The sequence below is a fragment of the Centruroides sculpturatus genome, unplaced genomic scaffold (assembly GCF_000671375.1).
Source record: "Centruroides sculpturatus isolate CEXI.00-Female unplaced genomic scaffold, Cexi_2.0 scaffold521, whole genome shotgun sequence".
NCBI classification, from domain to species: domain Eukaryota; kingdom Metazoa; phylum Arthropoda; class Arachnida; order Scorpiones; family Buthidae; genus Centruroides; species Centruroides sculpturatus.
Window position 1 is genome coordinate 105,386 of NW_019384833.1, and position 19,731 is coordinate 125,116.

General features: G+C 32.8%; 2 protein-coding genes across 2 annotated transcripts; one reads left to right on the forward strand and one right to left on the reverse strand.

Moving 5' to 3' along the window:
* Positions 1–1,852: 1,852 nt before the first annotated feature.
* Positions 1,853–16,005, forward strand: LOC111630150 (the record flags this gene model as incomplete). Its single annotated transcript, XM_023374201.1, has 2 exons — positions 1,853–4,427; positions 14,224–16,005. Coding segments are annotated over exons 1-2 (4,140 nt in total), but the record flags the coding sequence as incomplete, so codon positions are not given.
* A 2-nt stretch (positions 16,006–16,007) lies between these two features.
* On the reverse strand, positions 16,008–17,735 carry LOC111630151 (leucine-rich repeat-containing protein 15-like; the record flags this gene model as incomplete). Its single annotated transcript, XM_023374203.1, has 1 exon — positions 16,008–17,735. A coding segment is annotated over exon 1 (1,632 nt), but the record flags the coding sequence as incomplete, so codon positions are not given.
* Between the last annotated feature and the right edge of the window lie 1,996 nt (positions 17,736–19,731).

The window sequence follows — 19,731 nt, forward strand, 5'->3', positions numbered from 1 at the left end:
AAAAGATTACTCGAGTGTGTAAATCTGGCAGATTAATAGCGTGGTCGGATAAGCTTTCAATGAATTGCCAATATTTTATGGTTCGGAAATTTGGATTTTACCCGGGCAGAAAGAAAAAATGCCATTCGACCGAAGTTTATTAAAAGCCATTTTTCATAGAGATGGGTTCCCTTCTATACAATCTATTTATAATATCAAAGAATTTTGATAAAATGTAATATAATAAATGTATCTTAAGATAGACAGGTAAATGTCCCGTTAGTGAGCTTACGGTTAAAGCAAAGTCGTATTAACTATCGCACAAATCGGTATGGGATAATCGATTGTCGGCATTGTTGGAAAGTTACGGTTACGAAAATCGTGTGTCTTTGTTAAATTCGACAGCCACGTCTGATACGTTGGTAAGAACGAGAAATAATTATTTAACTCGTTTTAAAAATAAAGCTTTAAAGTACAGATTTAATAAGTGGAATTCTAATTTAATAATTGATTGGGGCATGTCGACATACATACAGTTTGTGAAACCGTTTAGGGCAGTTTATTGCTGACATTTAATAAATTTATTTATTTTGTTTGTTTATCCACCAGGATATTTAAAGTGTTATAAAAGTGGAAGTGAATTTTGTCGGCGATTTGACTACGAAGTTTTCTCTTCTGTTACCTCGTACTATAAAAATTAATTAATTTATTTATGAAAAAATTCTTACGAATCTACTCGAAAACAAAGATATTTAATTTTTATACCGATACTCTCAGCGGTTCGTTATATTGTATACTTGGTGGGGAAAAAAGTCCGTAAAAACTTTAAACTATTCATAAAATCTGACGAATTATCGGGACGAAATGCAGACTTCGTGATAAGTACAGTATTGTCAGCACCGAGGTTTTTTTTTAACATGATGACGTATGTTTCTCTTAGCGTTGCAAATTTTCTCGTCGTTGTCTAACAATGTTTACTTCTCGTTTGTGATGACGTACGATACACATTCTAAAAAACACTTCTACGTAGTAATGACGACCACTACTTATCGAAAAATCAGTCGTAAGATGAAGAATTATCTATTTATTTCTTTAAATGTCAACGATAGAAAAAGTAATTACCGATAGTAACTAAAGTGAACATTTAAGTCTGTAAAAGATTTACAGACATTTGTTTAAATTATTTCCTCGTCTTTAAACAACTTTCGTTTTCGGTTTCGGTTTTGTTTTAAAGTTTGTTACTCTGCATTTTTCTTTATCGAACTTCAACATGTTTCCTTTGTACTTTCGTTCGTATTAATTAATTTTAAATGCATACATCATCAATTTGTTTAAGTTCCTTATTCGAAGATTAATTTGTTTATTTTACAAAAATTATTGGCCAGAGTTTCGCATTTATCTTGTACTTTTATTAACTTGATTCAATGCTTTAAATATTACAAATGGCCACAGTTTCGTTCACATAAGAAATCATTTCTGCGTCTTTTAATAATTTTTTGCTATTTTCTCTACTTAAAAATAGGAATTTTTATTTTCGATTATAAGTTGGAGAAAAAACTAAAAATAATCGCTAGAAATATTTTACATTTTCTCATAATATGATTGCATTTTCACGAATTGAAAAAATTCCCAATCGAACGAATATGAAACGAATACATTTTATATTTATTTCACATTCAATGATAAAATTTTAATTATAATAATTTAACTGGAGTCACACAGAAACATTCCTTTGTGTCACAAAACACGATTGATTAACACCATCCAGAAACATCTTAGAGAAAGAAAACAAGTAACATTATATTTAAAATATCAATTTCTTTAATCGAACAATTCCCGTGAAATAAATGTGTAAAACAAAGTTTTGGTTCGTAAAAAATTCATTTAACATTAATCAAATCTTGCTCCTTTCAATGCAGCGGAAATAAACGAGGAAATTAAACACTACATACGTCATATTCAGAATGACGAATCGAAGTCATCGACGTCGTAATTTATCGTGTTTTCAATCCGTTTGGCTATTGTGAATTTTTCGTCGACTGTTTTTGCAGCTCTTCGCGTCGAAATAATTAGAAGCTTCTTCGAACGAGATGAGGTTTGTTATCGTTTTTCAATTGCTATTTTTAGCGGTAAACTCTTGTCGAGAGTTTTGGCAACATTGGGGAAATGTTTCTTGTCCGTCACCGGCTAACAGCTGCCACGAATCAAAGAACTTTTCCTCTGTTCAAATATTCGATCCATCCTTATGGCTATATTGCGGCAACCGAACGATTGACTCTCGTTTGATGCGATGCTTTAATGTTAAAAACGTACAACAGATAATATTTACAGATTGTTATCTGTCGGGGATTGACTTTGGAATATTCACTTTCGGGTACGCAATCGAACGAGTCCAAATATTGTACGAAACATACCGGCATAACAGAAACTTCGAGAGCGCCTCGTTTAATAACATGTCCTCTCTGCGATCTGTCGAAATACGACACGCAAAGACGTCGGAACTTCTAAATTTAACATTTCGCAATGTTCCGTCTTTGACTTCATTGACAATCGAATACTATAACTTCACTTTATTTCCCAACAAACCTTTCCGAGAGTTAATTAATCTTTCCGAATTATACATCAAGTATGGTAAGTTAAAAGTTTTACCAGAAGATCTATTTTATAATCTTTACAATTTGACAAAACTTGACTTAAGTTACAATGACATTCAATGGATTCACCCACTTGTCTTTCGAAATCTCATCAAACTCGAATATTTGGAATTACAATATAATAACATAAAGGATTTACCAAATGACATGTTGAAAGGACTTTTTAACTTAAGGACATTTTATATTCATGGAAATGGCAGATTATCAGAAATTCCGCTTGGATTCTTTAAAAAACTGCACAACTTGACTCATTTTTCTGCGTATCGTTGTTCCTTGTCTTCACTTGAAGAAGATGTATTTTCTGACTTAATTAATTTGAAATACGTCGATTTAGCATACAACCATATTGAACATCTCCCGCCAAATCTTCTGAGAAATAGCAAACAACTGACAGAATTCTACTGTTGGAATAATAAAATATCGACACTTCCAACAGGAATATTTCATGGACTTTCTGAACTGCGAGAGTTAGACTTAGGGATAAACCGTTTAGAAAATCTTCCAGAAGATGTTTTTCAGAATTTGTCCTCATTGCAAAGACTCGATTTATCAGTAAATCGCCTGACATTTTTACACGAAAACATCTTCCTCCCATTGACTAACTTAACGCTTCTCGATTTATCTATCAACAATTTAACCGAAATTATTGGCAAGCTTCCTTTTGACAGCTGCAAGCATCTCCGTACTCTCTATTTAATTGATGTAGGTTTGACTCAATGGCCGATGATAAATTGGACAGAATACAACCTAACTACAGTGGTTTTCTCAAATAATCGTTTCGAAACCGTCAAATTGCCAATTTACACTCCAAATCGCATGAAAATTAATCTGTCTAACTGTAAAATCAGAACAATTTACATCGATGATACGAGATATGGATTTCAAATGCCGACTTATAATTTAAGTAATAATGAAATTACTTGTGACAACAAACTGCAGCAATTCGTTTCTGCCCTTAAGTCAAATATAGAATTAGCAAAGAAAATGTTCCCAAATATAAAGAAGACGAAATGTTACGGAGAAGAAAGAAATTTGCTGGATAATACATCTTTCGTAGTCATAGGAAATTATTGTCCGATGAATTGCGAATGTTTTTTCGAACAAAATCACGTGATAGTCAATTGTTCCGGAAAGGGAATCGACCGAATTCCCGAAGTTCTCGTCCCGAATGCGACGTTTGTCGATTTGAGTAATAACTACATAAACGTCTTGTCAAATGTCGATTGTGTTACGTGGAGAAACGTCACCCATCTGCGTTTGAGTAATAATTCAATAAGTATTATTCCGGATTGTGTTCTTTTGCCAAGCGTCAAATCTCTGTGGTTGGACGGAAACCGGTTAACCGAATTGCCTGCCGGTTTAATGAACCTGATCGACGTTTCTGCGGATTTTACACTATACTTATCTAGAAACAATTGGAATTGCGATTGTTATTCGCAATTTACCAAAGGCTGGTTGCTTAGAAACCGGCAGAAAATTGCAGATTTCTCCGATGTTTTCTGCGCGAGTAATTCGTCTTCTGTGTCTTTCACCGAAATTGTTTCTAATTATCGATGCACACAAATTCCACAGATAAATTTGACATTTTCAGCAAATGATTCTTCTTCGAACGAAGATTGTTTCGGTGAAGTTAGTTCTGTTTTTGGATGGAAAATCGCAGTTTCTGTTTTTACTTCGCTATTGTTATTCGGTTGGATTGTGTTTGCTTATTTTGTTTATTGTGGCAAAAAAGGAAACGTCGACGAAGTTCCAAAGCCAAAGGAAGAAAAAGTGATTTATTATAATGTTTACACCTGACAAATTTTGTTATTCCGTGTTCGATCGCTGTAATGAATAATTGTTCATAAATTGTTTTGCTTTCATTGAAATTAATTTTGTATACTTTTTGTCCAGTTTTATTACGAATTATATTATAAAATGTATAATTATTGCATAATAAAGCAGTCAATTAAGCACGAGTAAATATTAGACATTAACAATTAAACAATATTTTCTGTACAGAAAGTTCGGAAAGTTTATAGTTTTGTGTAGCATAATTTTCACTTCAGGAATTTCGTTTCTATTGTTTGAATTCTAATTGTTTCTTATTTGTTTAATATCCATGTCTTCGAAGCAAGTGATAATACCGCACAAAATAGATCTCATGTAAAAGTCTATTGCATTTTAAAAAGACTTCGTTATTTCATAAAAGGCCTGATGCAACTTCGATAAAATATTTGGATTTGTCTTATTATTCTAGTTATTTCTTGTTCCTCTGCCCCCTTTTTTCATAGCGTAATTTCAAAATATTTAAAATATTCTACTCGTTTCAAAATGGTTTCATTTTTTTCGGTTGTTCTTTGTATATCCCTACTCGTGTCCACGATTTCACTTTTCTCATTTTTAATTTTAAATCCGTGTTTTCTAGAAATACAGTTAGTTCATTTATCTAACTTTTCAACTTACCGCGAGAGCATTTAAGAACATCTTCCTCAAATGTAGCTGTTTCCTCGCTACTTCCAATTTCTTCGAGCGAAGCATCGATCGTTATAATAAACAAGAACAAGACCTAGAGGTAGGCGAAGAGAATTGAAGAAAGGTGGGTGAAGATTAGACGTGGCACAATAGGGAAAAATGGACGGAGTTGACTGGGCTGACCGGATATTTCGTTCGAACAGCCGATAGATAATTAGAAACAATTTCGGTGAAAGACACAAGAGACGAATTTCTCGCGCAGAAAATATTGGAGAAATCTGCAATCTTCTGCCAGTTTCTAAGCAACCAGTCCTTAGTAATGAGAGAATCACAATGGCAAGAAAAATAGTTTCTAGACAAGTAAATCTTAAATTCCGACGAAACGTCGATCAGGTTCATTAAACCGGAAGGTAATTCGGTTAACCGGTTTCCGTCCAATCACAGGAATTTCAGGTTCAGCAAAAGAATATAATCAAAAATATTACTTATCGAATTATTACTCAGACGCAGATGGGTGACGTTTTTCCACGACACAATCGACATCTGAGAAGTCATTTATATAATTATTACTCAAATGGACAATCGTGGCATTGGGGACGAGAACTTCGTGAATTTTCTCGATTCCCTTTCCGGAACAATTGACCATCACGAGATTATCTTGTGCAGAACAGTCGCAATTAATTGGACAATTATTTCCTATGATTACGAAAGATGTATTATCCAGCAAATTTATTTCTTTTCCGTAACATTTCGTCTTCTCTATATTTTGGAACATTTTCCTTGCTACTTCTATATTAGACTTAAGGGCAAAAATAAATTGTTGCATTTGTGGTCGCAAGTGATTTCATTATTACTTAAATTATAAGTCTGCATTTCAAATCCATATTGCCTGTCATCGATGTAAATGTAAATTGTTCGGATTTCAGAATTTGACAGATCAATTTGCACGCGATTTGTTGTGTAAATTTTCAATTTGACGGTTTCAAAACGATTATATGAGAAATCGACTTCAGTCAAGTTGTATTCTGTCCAATTTATCACCGGCCATTGAGTCAAACCGACGTACTTTAAACGGAGATAATTTAGATGCTTGCTGCTGCCAAAAGGATGCTCACCGATAATTTTACTTAAATTGTTGTTAAATAGATTGAGAAACGTTAAATTACTCAATGGGAGGAAAATGTTTTCGTGTAAAAATGTCAGGCGATTTAATAATAAATCGAGACTTTGCAGTGACGAGAAATTCAGAAAAACATCTTCGGGAAGATTTTCTAACCGTTTTCCCCACAAATGTAACTGTCGTAGTTCAGAAAGTTCGTGAAATATTTCTGTATGAAGTGTCGATATTTTATTTTCCCAACAAGAGAATTCTGTAAAAAAATACATGTTCTTCGAGTGAAGAAATAAAACAAGATTCTGCATTAATTCTAGTCAAGTTATGCAGTTTCTTAAAAAATCCAGACGGAATTTCTGATAATTCTCGATTGTTAGTAATATAAAATGTCCTTAAGTTCGAAAGACCTTTCAACATGTCAATCTTTTATCGCATTCCAACTTAAATACAAATATTCCAATCGAGTGAGATTTCTAAAGAGGAGTGGATGAATCGATTCAAGTTTATTGTCACTTAAGTCTAGTTTTTTCAAACTGTAAAGATTATAAAACAGATCTTCGGATGAAACTTAATTTTCTATACCAGATGTATAATTCGGAAAGATTAATTAACCCTCGAAAAGGCCTGTTCGGAAATAAAGTGAAGTTATATAATGTAATTTTCAATAAAGTCAGCGACCGAACATTGCGAAATGTTACATTTAGAAGTTCAGACGTCTTCACGCCTCGTATTTGGACAGATCGCAGAGGACATGTTATTAAACGAGGCGCTCTCGAACTTTTTGTTATGCCGGTATGTTTCGTAGAATATCTCGACGTGTTCGATTGCATACCCGAAAGCGAAGACTCCAAAGTCAATCTCCGACAGATAACAGTCAATGAATTTTATCTCTTTTACATTTCTAACATCCAAACATCGCATCAAATTAAAGCCAATCGCTTTCTCGCCGCATGTAACTAATAAGGATTGACCAAATATTTTAACAGAGGAAAAGCTCTTTAATTCGTAGCATCTGTTTGCCCATGACAGGAAACTTTTTTCCAATGTTGCCAAAATTCTTGACAGGAATTAACTCCTAGAAATAGGAATTGCAAAAAGATAATCCACCTCATTTCGTCCAATGAGTCTTGTAATTACGTCGACAGGCGATTCTCAGAAGTAAGATTCTTAGAAATGAATCAACAACAGAACAGAATTCTGAACTTGTAATAGTCGATATCTGTACTGTTGCTACGTGACAACTCGATAAATTAAGACGTCAGTGACATTGAATCGTCATTTCGAACTGAAATATTACGTATACAGTTTTTAACCGTTTTGACCCTGCGATTATTATTATTAACCTATCTCGATTATATATATAAAGATTATATTCTGTTATATACAACTGTTACTAGCTTTGCAACTCATTTCTATCGTATTTTATCTAACCTATTAAAATAGGGCAGATAAAATACGAGTTCAACGCAAGTCTGTGACTTATCTAAGCAATAATATACAAGATGAATTGATAAATTTGATAGGAAATGAAATTTTAAGCAAAATTGTCGAAATAACAGAATTCGCTAAATATTTTTCGATAATCGTCGATTGTATTTTAGACGCAAGTCATATCGAATAGCTGTCATTAACAATAAGAGTTGTGAGAGGGTTTGACAGAACTTATTCTGACACATTTGGAAAAGTTCGGTTTCGAGTTAAAGTGGCTTAGAGGACAACGGAACTAATACGAAAGGGTGTACAAAATAGAAACTTGAAAAATATCCAAGGGCGCTTTACGTGCCCCGCGCTTGTCATTCTTTAAACCTAGTTGTGAACGATGCAACGTCGGCTTCTAAAGCAGTGTGATTCTTAACCTTTTTAGTGGTCGGCACATCCTCGAATCTGAAAATAAGCTCTCTCAGCCACTTAAAAATGTGTGTATTTAAGAAAAAACATTTATTGCATAAACAAATGACGTGTTTATTTACAATATATATTACTATATAACATAAAAAGCAATATTTAAATTTTAATCGCTAGGTTGTTGTTGTTTATTAATAATAATTCTATTAAAACAATGCTCTTTTTTTGAAAGAGCCACGCGTAAGTCATAGGATGCATTTAAGCGATTTCTGGTTTTGGTTTTGATGCGCAATAGTGCTATATTCGAGGTATGCGAACACGTCTCAACTAGTTTCTGAACTGCACGTGACAATGTGACTACAATAACTGGGCGGCATTTCGAAGACTCGCATCATACTGAGAAAATCTACCGCACGGCCCTGACTCCGAATCCCAGGAGCTTGATAGTTTTATGTAAGCATACCCGTGTATGCTTACATAAAACGTATGTCGTGTACGTGTAATCAACGAATTTTTCTCGTATTCAAAAAAATAATTTTACTGGTGTGACGGTTAGACTGTATAGCTATTCTGAGAACGCATTGGGCTACTTCTTTACTTGGAGTACAGCTGTTTTTATTGGGTCTTATGTCGCATAAACGAGCCGCAAACCCTTTACATAATTACGCAAATAAACTTTTATGTATAGTAATTTTTTTGCGTAAATCACAATACCTGGATCGATCATCCAAGCATTCGGTTCAAGCGTTTTCTTTTTATGTTTTTACGTCTTGTACCGAATTCCACGCACGTTTAACCTATCATCTCATTGTACTGTTTTGTCTAATAATGCAATCGTTGTTTCCAAATTTCGCGCTTTTTGTCCTCTTTTTCTTACATACTTCTTTATTTGTTTTTTATTTACTCGAACACTTTCGTCTTCCTACGTTGGACAGTTTCAGTACTCGGCGTACTCATATATTCTTGTGTATTGTGATCATGGTCGACTCACTATCGGAAACGGACGTACTGTGTTTTTGATTTGGCACTTGAACTCCTGACATTATTATTTACCACAATTCTAATTTTCTTCATCATATCTACGAAATTTCTTTTCCTTATATTAGATTGACTCTTTTAGATAGACCAGTAAAAACCTGCATATTGTTACAGTCAGGTCCGCACACATAAACGGACTCTAATTTGTTGATTCTCTTTGTCGATATATTCATCTTATCATTCATTTGCACGAAATTGTCTTTTATTAAACGCAATTCCGTCTCTATTTTTAATTCTATAGCATCCTTCATTTCGCTCAATATACCTCTTATTTCTTCTAAAAATAATTCTTCATCCAAGTTCTTCGTGGTGTTTCTCAATTTAACAGCACTTCTGGTAGACCAAGAACGCAAACGTTTACCTAGAGGTGTTCTTGATAACAAAACACTTTTGTTTAGCACTATGTCGATTTGCAAACTCCTTTGATTTGACCAATAAAGACCAATTTTCAAGACAGCCATGATGAGAGCAACTCCAGATCAAAACACGCCAACAGACGTTTTAAATAGTTATTTTTGAGAATATCAGTTTATTTGTAAGCTTTTATTTCAATCAACTTCTGATAAACGTTTTGTATCTGCTTTTCAAAAGAAATCTGAAATAATTTTAGGCGGAATAAAGACACTAGAAAGTCTCTACGTGTTGTTTAACCCTTTCAGATGAGATTGCTGGATTTTCTATTACTTTACGTCTACCGTTCAACTGTCAATTTGTTATTTTTTGTGAGACTTTGTTCCGCCATCTCTTCGTTCGGGCTTTTATTGGTCGTTGCGAGAAATTAAAACATGTTTGTTTACTAAGATTAAGTTTTTTGTCCTTATTTTGTAAGGTCACGTATAAGGTCATCAATTGATTTCCCACTCCACACCCCACAACTTTTGCTCTGGGCGATGATTAATCAATCACTCAGTCAGTCATTCAGAAGAAGTAATTTTATATATTTAGATTATTACACATTTTCGAATATAATACTTGAACAAAATTCACCACAAAAGCATATAAAAGTAAATTTGTTACAGCACATTTGAAATAAACAGAATTAATTTCTACAGAAACAATTGCAACANGTTTGTTTATCCACCAGGATATTTAAAGTGTTATAAAAGTGGAAGTGAATTTTGTCGGCGATTTGACTACGAAGTTTTCTCTTCTGTTACCTCGTTTAAAGTAATATTTACTGTAAAAACCTTAATGTCATTCAAATATAAGAAAATTTATACCCCTGAAAGAAGCCATATTGCTTGTTTATATCTTCGATACACTATTGTACAGTATACATGTACACTTTAATCAAATATATTAGCTTTAAAGTAATAAATTTAAGTTAGAATTACTTAAAAAAATCCTTGTATAAGGTTGTTGCAACGTATTTCTATTTCTGCATATAAGTAGAAGCAATTTTACACAGATGAGACTATATATAATTTGATATTGTAATAATTGTTTATTGTATCGCTACTCAATTGGGGTAAAACTCGATTAAATTATTCCAAATTATAGTTAGAAATTTATTTAAAATCATCTAAAAGTACAAATCTTAGATACATTTTATAAACAAAATTATAACCTCCAAGCAATCATTTTTGTATACAATGTATACAATAGATTTATATACTTTCATCAATACATAAATTACATTTATTACTTTAGTTAATAAGTCGTGAGTGATTGAAGTAAGATAGGGTGCAAAATAACGTAACAGTACAGTACATCGCTTGTAATAAAAGATCTTTAATTAAAGTTATTGTGGTGTAAAAGAGATTTTTTTTCTTTATTTTTTTATAATGTATAAAATCGAGTTTCTTTCGGCATCAGTTTTTATTGTCGTCAGACGGAATCTTGAGACGTGAAACACGTTACATTCAAAAATATACTTACGAAAATCGAATTATTTAAAGTTTAATTAAATTATTTTTCAACATTTTTGTATGTTGCTTTTCCCTTTATAAAATTCTATACATAGGAATTTTCTACACGCGGTTTACTTGTCACGCAATACGTGCTCATCAAATAATAAATAAAAAAAAAAAACGATTATCGCTACTTCTATTGTATTTTTTAATATGAAGAGTTTGTCTATTGTTCAACTTACAAAACTCTATTAATGTATTTTAGCAATATCAGTTGGCATTGACTATTTACGACACCCACAACACAAATTTTGACGTTGTACAGAAAGTTGAAGAACGTTGAATCACGTGACTTGCATCAGGCTTTGTTTACTTTTAGATACAGTCGATACAAGCGATTCTCTTCGCTGTGCCGGTCTTTCGTTTTTACACAATTCTTATTTAAAACATCAAACGACTTCTGGTGCAGTTTGAAAAATCGAGTATAGGAGATCGAAGCTTTTAAACCCTACGCTTTTTATACGTGGTCTCTATCTTACTCGTTGTATAGGATTCTGTATAGGAGATTAGGTACGTGGCTGGGTAGTTACGGGTTTTTTTTTTTAGATTTTCAGAGTGGTTTGCGCTCCGGATTCTCGACCTTGGATAATATTTTTATATTGTACGCTTGTATTCAAAAACTTTTGAGGAGAAAACGTGGAAAAATTGTCGCTTTTTTCGTAGATTTGAAATAGGCATTTGATTGTCTAAACAGAGATATTTTACGGCAACATTTATGAAGAAGTTACAGATTCGTTAATTGGCAAATCCAATTATATACTAATTCGAAGACTTGTACTGTTAAACGGGGATGAGTATTAAGACCAATTCTGTTTAATTTCTATAATAACGCATTTATTAAGGAATTAAGTCTTTAGAAGTACCGGGACGTGATCCGGAAGGTTGTGACGTTAAGATTCTTACTTACGCGGATGATTTGGTAATATCGGCAGATTCTCCAATAAGACTACAAAAATGATTAATTTCAGTGTAGAAGCCACGCATAAATTATGTCTTAGTATTAATGTTAACAAATCTAATGGAGATTCGTAACGGAGGGGTTCGTTCTGAAGATAAAAGTGGTATATTTAGCATAATTTGATCAAAGTAGTAGATGAATATAAATATTCGAGAGTAGTTTTCCAATCGAGCGGAAGATTTTCTAACATTTAAATCAAGTTGTTAAGTGTATATCGGTACAGAAAAGATTACTCGAGTGTGTAAATCTGGCAGATTAATAGCGTGGTCGGATAAGCTTTCAATGAATTGCCAATATTTTATGGTTCGGAAATTTGGATTTTACCCGGGCAGAAAGAAAAAATGCCATTCGACCGAAGTTTATTAAAAGCCATTTTTCATAGAGATGGGTTCCCTTCTATACAATCTATTTATAATATCAAAGAATTTTGATAAAATGTAATATAATAAATGTATCTTAAGATAGACAGGTAAATGTCCCGTTAGTGAGCTTACGGTTAAAGCAAAGTCGTATTAACTATCGCACAAATCGGTATGGGATAATCGATTGTCGGCATTGTTGGAAAGTTACGGTTACGAAAATCGTGTGTCTTTGTTAAATTCGACAGCCACGTCTGATACGTTGGTAAGAACGAGAAATAATTATTTAACTCGTTTTAAAAATAAAGCTTTAAAGTACAGATTTAATAAGTGGAATTCTAATTTAATAATTGATTGGGGCATGTCGACATACATACAGTTTGTGAAACCGTTTAGGGCAGTTTATTGCTGACATTTAATAAATTTATTTATTTTGTTTGTTTATCCACCAGGATATTTAAAGTGTTATAAAAGTGGAAGTGAATTTTGTCGGCGATTTGACTACGAAGTTTTCTCTTCTGTTACCTCGTACTATAAAAATTAATTAATTTATTTATGAAAAAATTCTTACGAATCTACTCGAAAACAAAGATATTTAATTTTTATACCGATACTCTCAGCGGTTCGTTATATTGTATACTTGGTGGGGAAAAAAGTCCGTAAAAACTTTAAACTATTCATAAAATCTGACGAATTATCGGGACGAAATGCAGACTTCGTGATAAGTACAGTATTGTCAGCACCGAGGTTTTTTTTTAACATGATGACGTATGTTTCTCTTAGCGTTGCAAATTTTCTCGTCGTTGTCTAACAATGTTTACTTCTCGTTTGTGATGACGTACGATACACATTCTAAAAAACACTTCTACGTAGTAATGACGACCACTACTTATCGAAAAATCAGTCGTAAGATGAAGAATTATCTATTTATTTCTTTAAATGTCAACGATAGAAAAAGTAATTACCGATAGTAACTAAAGTGAACATTTAAGTCTGTAAAAGATTTACAGACATTTGTTTAAATTATTTCCTCGTCTTTAAACAACTTTCGTTTTCGGTTTCGGTTTTGTTTTAAAGTTTGTTACTCTGCATTTTTCTTTATCGAACTTCAACATGTTTCCTTTGTACTTTCGTTCGTATTAATTAATTTTAAATGCATACATCATCAATTTGTTTAAGTTCCTTATTCGAAGATTAATTTGTTTATTTTACAAAAATTATTGGCCAGAGTTTCGCATTTATCTTGTACTTTTATTAACTTGATTCAATGCTTTAAATATTACAAATGGCCACAGTTTCGTTCACATAAGAAATCATTTCTGCGTCTTTTAATAATTTTTTGCTATTTTCTCTACTTAAAAATAGGAATTTTTATTTTCGATTATAAGTTGGAGAAAAAACTAAAAATAATCGCTAGAAATATTTTACATTTTCTCATAATATGATTGCATTTTCACGAATTGAAAAAATTCCCAATCGAACGAATATGAAACGAATACATTTTATATTTATTTCACATTCAATGATAAAATTTTAATTATAATAATTTAACTGGAGTCACACAGAAACATTCCTTTGTGTCACAAAACACGATTGATTAACACCATCCAGAAACATCTTAGAGAAAGAAAACAAGTAACATTATATTTAAAATATCAATTTCTTTAATCGAACAATTCCCGTGAAATAAATGTGTAAAACAAAGTTTTGGTTCGTAAAAAATTCATTTAACATTAATCAAATCTTGCTCCTTTCAATGCAGCGGAAATAAACGAGGAAATTAAACACTACATACGTCATATTCAGAATGACGAATCGAAGTCATCGACGTCGTAATTTATCGTGTTTTCAATCCGTTTGGCTATTGTGAATTTTTCGTCGACTGTTTTTGCAGCTCTTCGCGTCGAAATAATTAGAAGCTTCTTCGAACGAGATGAGGTTTGTTATCGTTTTTCAATTGCTATTTTTAGCGGTAAACTCTTGTCGAGAGTTTTGGCAACATTGGGGAAATGTTTCTTGTCCGTCACCGGCTAACAGCTGCCACGAATCAAAGAACTTTTCCTCTGTTCAAATATTCGATCCATCCTTATGGCTATATTGCGGCAACCGAACGATTGACTCTCGTTTGATGCGATGCCTTAATGTTAAAAACGTACAACAGATAATATTTACAGATTGTTATCTGTCGGGGATTGACTTTGGAATATTCACTTTCGGGTACGCAATCGAACGAGTCCAAATATTGTACGAAACATACCGGCATAACAGAAACTTCGAGAGCGCCTCGTTTAATAACATGTCCTCTCTGCGATCTGTCGAAATACGACACGCAAAGACGTCGGAACTTCTAAATTTAACATTTCGCAATGTTCCGTCTTTGACTTCATTGACAATCGAATACTATAACTTCACTTTATTTCCCAACAAACCTTTCCGAGAGTTAATTAATCTTTCCGAATTATACATCAAGTATGGTAAGTTAAAAGTTTTACCAGAAGATCTATTTTATAATCTTTACAATTTGACAAAACTTGACTTAAGTTACAATGACATTCAATGGATTCACCCACTTGTCTTTCGAAATCTCATCAAACTCGAATATTTGGAATTACAATATAATAACATAAAGGATTTACCAAATGACATGTTGAAAGGACTTTTTAACTTAAGGACATTTTATATTCATGGAAATGGCAGATTATCAGAAATTCCGCTTGGATTCTTTAAAAAACTGCACAACTTGACTCATTTTTCTGCGTATCGTTGTTCCTTGTCTTCACTTGAAGAAGATGTATTTTCTGACTTAATTAATTTGAAATACGTCGATTTAGCATACAACCATATTGAACATCTCCCGCCAAATCTTCTGAGAAATAGCAAACAACTGACAGAATTCTACTGTTGGAATAATAAAATATCGACACTTCCAACAGGAATATTTCATGGACTTTCTGAACTGCGAGAGTTAGACTTAGGGATAAACCGTTTAGAAAATCTTCCAGAAGATGTTTTTCAGAATTTGTCCTCATTGCAAAGACTCGATTTATCAGTAAATCGCCTGACATTTTTACACGAAAACATCTTCCTCCCATTGACTAACTTAACGCTTCTCGATTTATCTATCAACAATTTAACCGAAATTATTGGCAAGCTTCCTTTTGACAGCTGCAAGCATCTCCGTACTCTCTATTTAATTGATGTAGGTTTGACTCAATGGCCGATGATAAATTGGACAGAATACAACCTAACTACAGTGGTTTTCTCAAATAATCGTTTCGAAACCGTCAAATTGCCAATTTACACTCCAAATCGCATGAAAATTAATCTGTCTAACTGTAAAATCAGAACAATTTACATCGATGATACGAGATATGGATTTCAAATGCCGACTTATAATTTAAGTAATAATGAAATTACTTGTGACAACAAACTGCAGCAATTCGTTTCTGCCCTTAAGTCAAATATAGAATTAGCAAAGAAAATGTTCCCAAATATAAAGAAGACGAAATGTTACGGAGAAGAAAGAAATTTGCTGGATAATACATCTTTCGTAGTCATAGGAAATTATTGTCCGATGAATTGCGAATGTTTTTTCGAACAAAATCACGTGATAGTCAATTGTTCCGGAAAGGGAATCGACCGAATTCCCGAAGTTCTCGTCCCGAATGCGACGTTTGTCGATTTGAGTAATAATTNATTTCCTATGACTACGAGAGATGTATTATCCAACAAATTTCTTTCTTCTCCGTAACATTTCGTCTTCTCTATATTTGGAAACATTTTCTTTGCTACTTCTATATTTGACTTAACGAAAGAAACGAATATCTGCAGTTTGTGGTCACAAGTAATTTCGTTATTACTTAAATTATAAGTCGGCATTTGAAATCCATATTTCCTCTCATCTAAATAAATTGTTCTGATTTTACAGTTAGACAAATCCATTTGCATTCGATTTGGTGTGTAAATTGGCAATTTGACGGTTTCAAAACGATTATATGAGAAAGAGACGTAAGTCAAGTTGTATTGTGTCCAATTTATCACCGGCCATTGTGTCAAACCCGCATTATTTAAAAAGACATAAGTTAGATGCTTGCTGCTGCCAAAAGGATGCTTACCGATAATTTTACTTAAACTGTTGTTAGACAGATCGAGAAACGTTAAATTAGCCAATGGAAGGAAAATGTTTTCGTGTAAAAATGTCAGACGATTGAATGATAAATCGAGTCTCTGCAATGAAGACAAACTTTGAAAAACATCTTCGGGAAGATTTTCTAAACGATTTGTGTGCAAGTTCAACGTTTGCAGTTCAGAAAGTCCATGAAAAATTCCTGTTGGAAGTTTCGATAATTTATTATACGGACAGGAAAATCGTGTCAGCAGTTTAATATTTTTCAGAAGATTTGGCGGTATATGTTCAATTCTGTTGAAACCTAAATAGACAGTTTTCAAATTAATTAAGTCAGAAAATACATCATCTTCGAGGGAAGTAAAGGAACAAAACATTGCATTAACTTCTGTCAAGTTAGGCAGTTTCTTAAAGAATCCGGACGGAATTTTTGATAATTCATGGTTCCAACTAATATTAAATGTCCTTAAATTATAAAGACCTTTTAACATGTCACTGGGGAAATCTTTTATCCGATTATGTTCTAAATCCAAATATTCCAATCGAGTGAGATTTCTAAAGACAAGTGGGTGAATCGATTCAATTTTATTGTTACTTATGTCCAGTTTTGTTAAATTGTAAAGGTTATAAAATAGATCTTCGGGTAAAATTTCTAACATACCATTTTTGATGTATAATTCAGAAAGATTAATTAACTCTCGGAAAGGTTTGTTGGGAAATAAAGTGAAATTGTAGAATTTAATTTTCAATGAAGTCAGCGAGGGAACGTTGCGAAATGTTAAATTTAAAAGTTCCGAGGATTTCACGCCTATTATTTCGACAGATCGCAGAGAAGACATGTTATTAAACGAATTGTTCTCGAACTTTCTTTCATACACGTTTGATACGTAAAATATTTTGACGTGTTCGATTCCATACCCAAACGTGAATATCCCAAAGTCAATTCCCGACAGAGAACAATGTGTAAATTCTATCTCTTGTACATTTTGAACGTCCAAACATCGCATTAAACGAGAGTCAATCGTTTCCTTGCCGCACCTGATAAATAAGGAGTGATTAAATATTTCAACGAAGGAAAAGTTCTTTGATTCGTAGCATCTGTCTTCCCTTGACTTACAAGAAACATTTCCCCAACTTTTCCAAAACTCTCGACAGGAATTTACCACTAGAAATAGGAATTGCAAAAAGACAACCAACCTCATCTCGTCCGACGACACTTCTAATTCATCCTACACGAAGAACGGCAAAAACACAATAGTGAAACCGTGTACCTAAGAATTATATACTCTTACAACTGTTTTCTGAATAAAAACACGATAAATTATGACGTCAGTGACGTCGATTTCCGACAGAAATATGACGTAAACAGTTTTTAATTTCCTCGTTTATTTCCGTTGCATTCGAAGGAACAATATCGGATTAACGTTAATTAAATAAATGTTTTACGAATACAAAATTTGTTCTGCACATTTATTGATCAAGAATTATTTTGTGTAAATAAATTGATATTTTAAATAAAATTTTATTTGTTTTTCTTCTCTAAGTCGTTTCTGATTGTTGTTAATCAATTGTGTTTCGTGACACAAAAGAATGTTTCTGTCTGATTCTAATTAATAATTAAAAGGCACAGAAATGATTTCCCGTGTGAATGAAACTTCGATCATTTGTAATATTTAAATCATTTAATCGAGTTAATTAAAGTACAAGATAAATGCGAAACTCTGGCAAATAATTTGTGAATATTTGAAAAATAAAAATAAACTAATCTTTGAGTAAGAAACTTAAATAAATTGAGGTAGTTTTTATCTAAAATTAATTAACTTTACGAACGAAATCATAAAGGAAGGATGTTGAAGTTTGATAAAGGAAAATACGGAGAAATAAACATTAGAAATGACGGTCAACTGCTTTACGGATGTAGAAGTGATTATAGTGAATACTGTTATTCACAAATTTTATTTATTACTTTAATGTCTATTGATAATTTCTTCATCTATCGTCTGTATTTAAAGAAATAAATACGTAATTTTTCACCTTACGCGTGATCCTTCGATAAGTAGTGATTGTCTTTATTATGTAGAAGTGATTTTGAAATGTGTATTGTACGTTGTCAAATGTTGTTAGACAACGAAAACATTTGAATCGGTAACAAAAATTACGTCGTTATCCGAAACATCACGTGAACGAATTACATCGTTTACCGTACGTTACGACATCGGATTCGAACGATATTAATTAATGAAAGCGGAAGGTACTGCACCGGGTTCGTTCGAAAGCTCTGACGTACATACCAGTTATGGAACCACAATTTTGTTTTTCATTGTTTAAAATCGAAAGATTTACGAGTGAATGTTTACGAGGAAAAGTATAAACCGCTTCTGCTCACTCCGAATATAAAAAGTTTTGGTAGGCTGATTCATCCTTAAAGTGCCAAATTAATACAATCGTATTCAACCAGTTATCTCTTAACTACCGATGGAATTTCGAACCTGCTCTCCGGCGCGATTGTGTATTCTAAATTTTATTGTAAGTCGAACCTGTGTAACGCGGAAACGGAAGACTTTGGAGAAAGCAACAAAAAAAAAGTTCCTTCTTGTCAACAAGTAGGAAAAATTACTTTCAAATATTTATTTATTTATTTAATAGTACAAGGGAAACCCTGTTTGTACAGGCATTTTACAACAGAAAAAAAACATTTGTTTTTACTGTCACAACTAGATGCACAGATAGACAGTGAGCATTTCTGACATTAATCTTTATTCGGGAATATCTTGTCGACCGAGACGCGTTTCGGGCATAAAACCCTTTTTTATCGGAATTTCTTTTGTGATATCTTGTAAGGAGGTGTTAACTGGTATACATCGTGCCGAAAATTACTTATTTACAGTTAAAAATATTTTAAAGTTACAATTTCTTGGCTCGACTCCGAATAGCAGAGTAAAGCCAACGAAAAAAGCGTACAATTTACCTCGTTTCTTCTTTAAAGATTTTTGAATTAAAGCATATAGAACAAAAATATTATCTAATGTAGAGAAACCGGACCGGAAACCAACCCGGAAATCCGAAAGTACCTCGTATTTATTCAACAAAGTTAGCAGTCGCGTATATAAAATTTTACAAAAAACTGTAAACATTGTCGGTGGTAACGAAACTGCTCTATAATTAACAGGTAAATTTTTAAGCCCCTTCTTATATATAGGAATGATCTAACATATACGCCAATTTAATGAGATATTTCCTAATTGACATACATTGTTAAACAATTGTAACCAGACGCCAAACATTTATTAATCC